The sequence below is a fragment of the Corvus brachyrhynchos genome, unplaced genomic scaffold, assembly GCF_000691975.1.
Source record: "Corvus brachyrhynchos isolate BGI_N302 unplaced genomic scaffold, ASM69197v1 scaffold466, whole genome shotgun sequence".
Classification (NCBI taxonomy): domain Eukaryota; kingdom Metazoa; phylum Chordata; class Aves; order Passeriformes; family Corvidae; genus Corvus; species Corvus brachyrhynchos.
In genome coordinates this window covers 861099-870857 of record NW_008238635.1, presented here as the reverse complement: position 1 = coordinate 870857, position 9759 = coordinate 861099, and the positions used below count along the sequence as shown (strand labels likewise).

General features: G+C 53.1%; 1 protein-coding gene across 1 annotated transcript; it reads left to right on the top strand.

The window, feature by feature from the left end:
* The first annotated feature begins 5433 nt into the window (after positions 1 to 5433).
* On the top strand, positions 5434 to 8882 carry KIAA0040 (KIAA0040 ortholog). The gene has a single exon (XM_017737417.1). The coding sequence runs from the start codon at positions 5586 to 5588 to the stop codon at positions 5916 to 5918; it is 333 nt and encodes a 110-aa protein (XP_017592906.1). The 5' UTR covers positions 5434 to 5585; the 3' UTR covers positions 5919 to 8882.
* Positions 8883 to 9759: the final 877 nt, after the last annotated feature.

The window sequence follows — 9759 nt, the reverse complement described above, 5'->3', positions numbered from 1 at the left end:
CGGTGCGCTGGGGAAAGAGCGATGAGGAGCAAGCAGCTCTCCGGGGCCGTGTGTCTGGGGCAGTGCGCCTGGCACCGGGGGTTCGGGGCACCCGAGCTGCACCCACACATTTCGAGCACCGCAGAATCCCAGCACGGTCTGATTGGAAGGGACTTTAAAGAGCGCCTTGTTCCAGCCATGGCAGGGACACCTTCCACTAGATCAGGTTGTTCCGAGCCCCGTCCAACCTGACGCTGAACGCTTCGAGGGATGGGGCACCCACAGCTTCTCTGGCAGCCCCCTGAGCCTCTTGTAACCAAAGCCACGCGTGATCGACGCCAGGGAGGGCCACGAGTGGGGGCTGCTGCCCGCCCGGAGAGGCAGCACTGCCCGCACCGCAGGCTGAGGGAGCCCAGGATGGCTGCGAGGAGCTCCCAGTGCACTCAGGGATGACAGCGGCGCTCGCCTAAACTCAAAACTGATCCTTGGGGCAGAGTCTCCGTGATCCCGGGGCCGACGGCAGCCGCGCGTGTGCAGACGGTGATGACGAGTGGGCTCCAGGCAGCAGCTTGCAAAATAGTTTCACTTTAACCCTGTTATCCAACATCCATATCAGTAGTTTTCCAGATCGCTCCCTTCAGGGAATGAACGCATTTACGCGTGGCTTCTGGCAGGAAGGTTTGATGGTGGTGGGAGTGAGATGAAGCTTCAGCTGCTCGTGTTTGCGGGGTGGTGGCTTTTGGTGTTTGTCCTTTACGTTTGAGGAAGGTCTCTGTAGCCTGCTGCGAGACCTTCTGGGAGACCGGCGGCAAAACTCTTCTTAGTCACCATTTCCGAAACAGCAATGTGCAATCCCTGCTAAGGAAACTGCTCACCCTCGGTGTCAGGTTTCATCCAGTTTTCCTCTAAGTCTGCAGGTGCAAGCAGGGAAAATAGGTGCCACTCGTGTGACAGCATAGCTGTGTCTCTGCTGGGTGGATCAGGGAGCTCACAGGCTGTAACAAAAATTAGCCTCTCCTGCCTGACCCATAGCTGTCACTGCAATGGAAAGTGGATATAAAGCTGACATAAAGCCAGTAACAGAAGGAAGTGGTTGTTTAATAATGTGATTCCTGCTTTGCACTCCTTAGCATCAACTGCACGAAGTGTGGTCTCATCTGCGTTAAGGAAATGGGGGTGGCTGTAGGTCAGTTGATTTCATGTCACCTCCACAAGTCCTGAGTTGCAGCTGGCCACAGAGCACAGGAGTGTTGAAATAATCCAGAAATACTTGGGGCACACCCCACAGCTCAGCTGCCCCCAGAGCTGCTGCTGCTCTCACCGTAGATGCAGGGAGCACCTTAGAGCAGCCCCACTCCTGCCTGAGTCAGGCAGCATCTCAGCTGAGAGGAGCAGGTTGAGCTTTGTTAGGTTGGAGGGAATTTCATGAAGACATAAGAGCCTGCTGAGGGTTGGGCCTAAAGAACTTCACTAGCAAAATGACCTCCAGGTCTCTCCCCTCTGCCATAGTGACACAGCAGAGCAGTTTCCAGTAAACTGCAGCTTTTCTGCAAATTCTACCTCCATCCGCAGTCCCTGCAGTTGCTCTGCAGCACACAGGATGTGGACAAGCCAGCATTGCCAAGGCAACCCCCTCTGTTTTGGTTTCCCCACACACAGGCTGGCAGCCTTTACCCCTCCAGCTCAGCCAGGCAAGCCCTGCATGCCAACGGTTTGCGGTGCCATTGCAAGGCGTCCCTCAAAAGGACCTTGTTTTCCACCCACGGCCTTCCATAACTCCACAGGAGTGGCAGATGCTCCCCACCCTTGCAAACCGGCTCTTTCGAGGCCAGTGTGGATTAAAGAACTTCATGCTGGACGCCCAACGTTGATTAAAACTTACACAAGTGGCATAAAGCCCCGCTGTGCAGAGCTGCCATCAGCTGGAGCCATCCATCCCTGGCCACAGGAGTTCCCAGGCAAGTTTCCATGTCAGCGTTCCCCTGGCTCTGCCAGCACTGGCCGCCCAAAAACAAAGAGCTTATTTAGGAGGGTGCTCCACAGCCCTCCCTGAGACACAGCCCTGTCTCTCAGTACCTCCCTGGCCCTGTTTTTTGGTCCGATATCTTGACCCAAAAAACAGCTGGTGTCCCAATGGCAGCTCCACGTGCTGTGGGCAAGCGGTTCACACCCATCCTGGACCACAGCATGGGAGCAGCTCTCCGTGTTGGTCCCTTCTCTAAGGGGAGATGGCACACCAAACTGAGCAGCAGCATGGATTTTCCTGAATGCAGCTCCTCATGGCGCACTCAGGTTTTCAGCTGGCAGTGGGTGGCCTTGGGTAACCCCTCTGCCCTTGGATGATGTCCAAAGACATCAGTTTTTCTACTTTCCCCTCCTCTCCCATTTTTTTAATAGGAAACTGAAGAACCCCATTATTTAGCACACAGACATCTTTTCATCTACAAAACAAAAAGCAATGCACACACTAGAAAGAAAAGGCATTTGAAAACCAGCTGCATGGCCATGCTGGAAGATGGCCCTGGGGTTTGGGTGCTGCTTGGTCAGGGTAGGAGCAGGTACCTCCACCTTCCCCTTCCAAGGGATACACATCTGGCTTGCCCATGGGGCCATATGTCCCCAGCTGGGCACTTCCCAGTAGCAATCAGCCAGGGCCTCTGCAGTGCATTCAGCTCCAGTTTAAAGTGGAAATATTTCAAAGGACTTTGCTTTTTTTTGTTTTTTTCCCCTCCCTGTTCTGTTTTCCTCTGCAAACAATTAATTACAAGTTTAAAAGGAAGTTCCAGCCCTCCTTCACTACCCAGAAGTTTAGAGGCAGTAAATATACAGCAGTTCAGTGCAGGAATAAAACTCTACATCCTGTTTTGTCTGAAATTAAGGCAGTTGTTGTTCGGGGGTTGTTTAGGGTTTTCACTTCTTTTTTGGAGTCAAGTGTATCAAAGGCATCCTGTATTCCTGCCTGGATAATGAGCTGTCAGGATATTTATGGATAAATGGCAAACCTGCATCACATGGGTGATTCAGGCTGAGGAAAAGCTGCTCTGTTTTTTTATGTTGCAGCTTAACCTTTACTGCAGCTGCCCCAAAAAGAAGACCTAGGTGAAGATGAGGGTCAGGACAGGGAGCAGGCTTTAAGAAGTGGCTCTCACTTATCTCCTCTCTGAGCAAAAGCAGATCTGGGATGCTCCCAGCTGGCTCCAGGCAGGGGGTAGGAAGAGGGTATATGGGATTTGAGTGTCTGAGTGGTAGCCTGCGATTTCTCAGGTGGGGATGTTGCTGATATTTCTGTCCTCTGTTGAGTAGTGGAATGAGGGAATGTGAGGAGCAGCCAGTTTTGATGCAGCAGACTGGACAAAAATCCAGCAATAATAATAAACTTCTCTCAGCCAAAGCTAAAACCACCTCCCAGGGCACTGCATTTCATTTGGTAAATCTCAAATGAGAATTTTTTAGAAAGGCACCCAGAGAAATCCATGTTCAAAAGAGAAACCACCAGCTAATTTGGGCCAGCTCAGCTGCGCACTCGTGCAAATTGAAACAATAAATCCACAGTGGTCAGTCTGTTTCTGAGGGGCACAGATAAACCCCTTATTTTTAACAGAATCTGAGCACTTGTGGAATCCCAAATCGAGAGCTTGGCATCTGTGCTGAGGCATTCAGCTCTTGAGGTCCTGACAGTCAGGTCTGAAAGCCAGCAGCCAGTGAAACAAGCCCCTGTACAGCTTTGTAGGTCCCAGAACAGCATTTTGGAAGGCAGTTTTTCCCTTGGGAGCTTCCTTTTTGGGGGCTGCCCAGGAGTTCCCGCCTCAGCAGCATCACCAGAGCTGTGGTTAGAGCTGGGTGGGACTGGTGGCTGCTTTTTTGGGCGAGGCTGGTGGCTTGTCTTCCGTTAGGAGTGGGTTGTAATGGCACAGCGAGGCAGAAGGAAGCACAGTGGTGCTAGCTGGAGGATCCTAAAACACTCCGTACAAGAGAGCATCCCTTAGCAGGTGCCACACAAGGAATAAATGAGATGCAAAGCAAGGGAGGGCACTGCTGTAGGCAAGAAGGATTCAGCCAAAACCAGCCGGGGTCCCCTTCCTGTCCCTCCCTCAAGGTCCCTGAGCTCTGTGAGAGCTGCCAGAAGGAAAGGGAAGGAGTTGGTATCACAGGGGACAAATGGAGCAACCCCTCTAGGACACCTTTGGTGTTCAGGCTGTACCTCTCAAGTTTTTGTTACGTGAAAGTGTTAGTTTTCCTTTTACTGTGCCTCAGTTTCCCCTCTTGGGCACATGGGGATTTAAGCATTCCCTCAAGAGGCTGCAGGGCTTGAATCCCAAAGGCTGGCAAAGATACTGACGTAAAATGCTGAGCAAGGGTCAAATAGTGTGCTGGAGCCTGCTCCTGCCCCTGCCAGCTCCTCATCTGTACAGCCTCTAATCCAGTGACCCCTGTGTTGAAACAGAACTGCAGACTCACAGCACAAAGGCCCCTGCTCTACTCAGATGCTTTGCCCGGCCACAGGAGAGGAAGAAAGGTGTGAGCAGAGGCAGCAGCTCCCTGCTCCTGCAGGAGGGCTTCCCTGAGAGCCCTGGCACTCAGCAGCACCTCTCCCTCCCCGAGGGAAGAGGAAAACCTTACGTCAAGCCACAGAAATGCTTCTCAGCCCTACCCAAACCCTTGGAGCAATTCCCAGGTGAGGCACAGCAGCAGCAGCTCCTCCACCCCAGCCACCCCCCCCCCTCTGCCGCCGCCTCTGTGGCCAGCCCTGGGTACAGGGAAGCAGCTGTGGGTGCAGGGCTGCTCGCTGGGGTCTGCCAGCTGAGCCCTGCCTGCGAGTCCCGCTGACCACAGTCCCCATCCAAAATACAGGTGGCTTAGCCACAGCCCCACACCACACCTGCTGGCAGTGCCTGGGGTGCCGGGGCAGCAAGAACAGACCCTGCCTCTGTGCTGCCCATCCCAGACCATGGACCATGAGAAAGTCTGTCCAAAGACACCCCATCCCAGGACTGGGAATAAGGAGAGACCTGTGCCATGTGGAGTCCTGGCTCCTACGGCACTCCTGTTCTCCACAATGGTCACTGGCCTAGATCAGGCAAGTCCCTTCCTAGACAGGAAAGCTTCTGCTGCAGACAGTATTTCCTCTGCTAAGAAACAAGCCCTACAAAGGGCTAATGAGAGCTCCATGCTGTGACTGCTCAGCCAGAGCTGATGTGTAAATCCAAAGGGGTAGGATTTGTGCTTAGCTAAATTCCAAGGCAAGTAGGGATGCCCAAAGCCCTCCTCAGCCATCCCCACCATCAAGAACAAACCCCAGGAGACAGGAGGCTGTTTCTCAGTTAAATACACCCAAAGGGACATAGCAGGCAGCATAGTCCATCCCCTATGGCTCCAGGCCCCTCCAAGGCAGGAGACATCTCACCCTGCTGAGGGTTGAGCTGTTCTGGCAGCTCCATGGAGAAAACTGCTGAGGGAGCAGGCACCTGATCCATGTGGTTTCTTGTCTCCACAGGCACCATCCAAGGACTCTTGTGGAGCCCAATAGCTACTCACAGGAGCTGAGCATATCTCAAGGTACCTTTGAAGCAGAGGGAACAGCACAGGCAGTCTGCTCAGGAGCCGACATGCAGCAGAAGATCAGCTCTTTCTTTAATTCCATCTTGGAGCTCATCCGTACCAAGCATGAGGAAGGCATCTTCAACACCGTCTGCCTGGCCGTGCTGCTGGGCCTGCCCTTTGTTGTCCTCATCGCCTTTGTTTTCATCTGCTGCCACTGCTGCTTCTGCAGACAGAGGAGAGAAAGCACGAGGAAAGGTGGCCCCAGCAGCAACGGGCAGTTGCATGCTGAGAGGAACAAGAAGAAAAAGAAGAAGAAGAAGCAGGATGAAGAGGACCTGTGGATCTCGGCTCAGCCCAAGCTGCTCTTGCTGGACAAGAGACCCTCCTTGCCCATCTAGCAGACAAGAGGGCGTTCAGGTCCTCTCCTCTGAGATGCCATCACTCCTTTCACCTGTGCACCAGGAGGGGCCAGGAGATACCAAAGCTGCTGCCACTTTATGGTGACTTTTGACAGAGGCTGAGCCCAGCGTGTTTGAAGGGCCAACAGAAAACAAGGCAGTCGGGCACAGGTTGTGCAAGCCTCTTCTCCCGCACCATGCCAGCGTGTCCCGGGGCAGAGACCCCTGCAAAGGACAGGTGAGCACACAGGGGTGACCTGCCAGCGGGTCCTCCGTACCTCCTGCCACGAGCACAGCGCACACACCGGGCTGGCACACAGGCTCTCCCTCTGCACTCCTGTGCAAGCACACGCGCTGTGACCCAGACAAGGGTGCACAGGACAAGGTTCACCCAGAGACCAAGCCACCTGCACACTCCTCCTGCCCAACACAGACAGCTGTGAGTGAAGCAGGCACAGACACGCCTCGCTTGCTTGCCCTGCCGTGGAGATGGCACAGCTTCGTTGTCTAGGCTCCGTCCAAACCCAACTCGCTTGGGAGACACAAAGAAAGCACAGTTACCCCACAGCTCAAAGATGTGCCATCTCCCAGGCCACCAAACCAAAGTCACTTGCAAGCTAGATGCCCTCAGCCCAACCTTAGTGACCTCAGACACCATCCTAAGGCAGCACAGCAGAAGGATGCCTTGCCACCTAGGCTAGAGGCAGGAAGGAGAGAGGAGGCTGCCAAACCAGCCCTTTTGCACCAGCACTTAAGAAAACCCCTTCCTTGAAAGACTGTTTTATACAAACTTGCCTTTGAAGAGCCCACCATGCTACTGCAAGAGCAGAAACACAACCTGAGGCTGTGTAAAAGCTTTGCTGCGGGCATTAGAGTTATTTATTGAATGACTACTGAAGAAGAGCAGGACCAAAGGCCCCTCTGGAGAGGGGCCAGGCACACTGAAGCGGTATTGAAGCAGCAGACATGGTTTCCTGGCACGCTCAGCCATCACCTCTCCCTGCAGCCCTTGTGCCATGTGTGAGACACACACAGACCCTTGAGCTCGTGCTGCCCCAGCTGATGCCAGCTCTGTGTGCTGCACTGAAGGTTTCTGTATGGCTGTCAGGCTGACCAGCTCTGGGATTTTGAATATGCTGTAGAAGCAAAGTAAATTCCATGTCCACAGTCATCCCTTACACAGGGATACATCATACAGCCGAACTATGCACCCCTATCCATCCTCATGGTACTTGGAAAGAGCTCAGCTGGGCACAGCAGCTAACAGGACCACACAGCTCTCATCCCTGCTCTCTTTCCCCGCTGCCCTGCCCTGGCTTGTGTTCCCACCCTATATCCCTTGAGCTGGGAGTCTCCTCTGCTCCCCACTCTCTGCCCCAGCAGGCTCTGTCTCCCCATCTCTTTTTCCATTGAGGGACGCACGTGTGTGATGAGAAGCCTCATCACATCTGGTTTTTGCCCTGTCTGTACACTGGATGTCTTCCTTCCGTTTTCTTCCAGTCCTTAAGCTGCTGCAGCAGACCAGAGCTGCCAGCCAGAGCTGCCAGCTAGAGCCAGGCATCTGGGGAACAAGCAGCCAACCCCACATGGGCAAGCCTGGACGGAGCTGCTGGGCACAGCCGCTTCCAGCCCGGGCAAGGGTGATGCCACCTTCCCCTGGCTTGGAGGACAAAGCCACGGGCTGGAAGCAGCTGTTTGTGCCACCAGGTCCCAGCACAGCCTGTTCTGTGTGATGCAGGCAGGGCTGCGATGGTCACATCGTGTCACGGGGTTTGGCTGCGTGTGGCTGTGCTGGGAACAGCCCTGAGGCCGGGCTCCTCCTCACACAGCCCTTTAAATTGACCCCATATGTGCCTTATTTTCCAGTTTGCTTCGTCACCACTGAAATTAGTGACTCCCTTCTCCAAAACAGGAAGCAACATATAATGGTGTAAAAATTAGGATTTGCCACATGTCATGCTAGGGAAATGCAGAAATAGCTCTGATCTCTGTCCCAAGCTCCCAGTCTAGCCAGGATCCTGGGGAACTAGCACTGCACTTGCATTATTCCTTCTTCCTTCCCCCATCCAAGTCCTTTTCTCAGCCCTTCTGCGTCCACACTCACCGGGTGGCCAAAGCAGCCCATGCAGGTGCTGCTGCTGTGATCTAGAGGCATGAGCAGCCCTGGAGGCAGGGTGGTGCTGCCAGGAGGAATTAATTAAAAAAAAAAAAAAAAATCAGAGTAAAGGGAAACACGATGGGTGGCCAGAGGCTCAGCCAAACAAGCAGGGGCACGGAGGCAGCGAGCATTATCAGAGTACAGCCTACCTGGAGGTGCCAGGCTCTGGAGGGCTTCTTGCAGGAAGGCTTTTCTCCAGAAAGCACAGCAAGCAACTCTGCAGGTGACAGCAACCAATTCCTACAAGAACCAGAGAACTGCCAGGAAAATGTGAGCATTGTATCACACACATCTCCAGATCCAGGCTTTGGGGAGTTCACAGCTAGGTCTGAATTTCAAGAGCTCCCCAAAATCACCATTCAAACCACCCCTGGGTTGCGCAGGGAGGGACCAGGATACAACCTTGCCCTGATCCATCCAACCAGTGGATGGGCCGAGCCTCCACACTCCCTAGGGCATGGGGGTTGGTGTCTGCTGTTTGAGCCAAACCATGCACTGAATTGGCTGCTTCTGGAGGAAAAAGCAAAAGAGCAGCAACAGCCTGAGGTGAACTAGAAGCTGTTGCCCACCAGCTGGGCAGCAGCAACCCTGCAGCACCCATGTTACCAAGGGAGCAGAGATGCACAGTACAGAAACTCCACTGCATGGTGCCTGCTCTCCAGACACCTCAGCCCTGCCTCCCACGACTGCATTTCAGTATCAGCCTTCAATTTTCCTGAACAAGTCCATGCAACAGGGAACGACAACAAAACAAATTTTGTGCAATTTTTTTTAAACCAGAAATAAATGACTCTTAAACTGCAAACGAACACTGTCTCAATCTCTCAGTCATGTGTTTATTTTCCTGGGGAAATCTTTCTTGTACCTGTGACCTGGCCCTAGATAAGAGAGGGGAGAGCTCAGCAGGCGGAGGCTGTATAGTCTCTGCCGGCAGCCAGCTGTGCAGCTTAGAGATGTTTTCTTAAAGAAACAGCTTAACTTAATCAAGTTAATGGGCTTGCTTTGTTAATGAGCACAGCCAAGCTTCTCTACCCAAGGGCAAGAAGTAGTGGGAAGAAGAAAAGATGTGTTTGTGCTGTGGGAGGTGGGCTGTAGGTTTGTTTCTTCTTAGATCAGCAGCATGGAGTAGTTAACTCCAGTTGGTTTTGATCAGACAAGTATTTCTTGGTGTCTGCAGCTTGCCGGGCAGAGCCTTTCCAAATCCTACACCAGGAGGCTCTGCCTTCGTGAGGGCAAAAAATAAAAACCTGCTTCTCAGCCTGATGGGGCACCAAGCTGTCCCTTGCCCACAGAGCTGAGGCTCCAGAAGAGACTGGTGAAAGAGGTGTACAGGACTGCAGCAATGAGCAGCTAGAAATGGCAGAAGCCCACTTTCTGGAGAAGAAAGGAGCAGTGCACACCTTGCTTCTCTCCAGGTGTCAGACACTGGATTCAGGGCAAGGTGTTCTTGAGTAGCCTGGGCTGCAAGGGGAAAGGATAGTTCCAGGGTCCTAAGTTAGAAGTATGCAGAGATGAAGTTCAGCATCCTGGAGCAGTCTAAAGATTGAAGGGAAGCAAAAATGCCCATTAAATCCCTCTATGATGGAAGAATTGGATCTTCACTGACCACTCCACTATTTATTCAGCCAACAAAGCATAGAGCAGTGACCAAAAGTAACAGCACTGCTTTCCAAGCAAGTGTCC

What these genes read in the sequence shown, in the direction of transcription:
- KIAA0040 (XM_017737417.1), top strand. Translation starts at nt 5,586, where the DNA reads ATGCAGCAGAAGATCAGCTCTTTCTTTAATTCCATCTTGGAGCTCATC.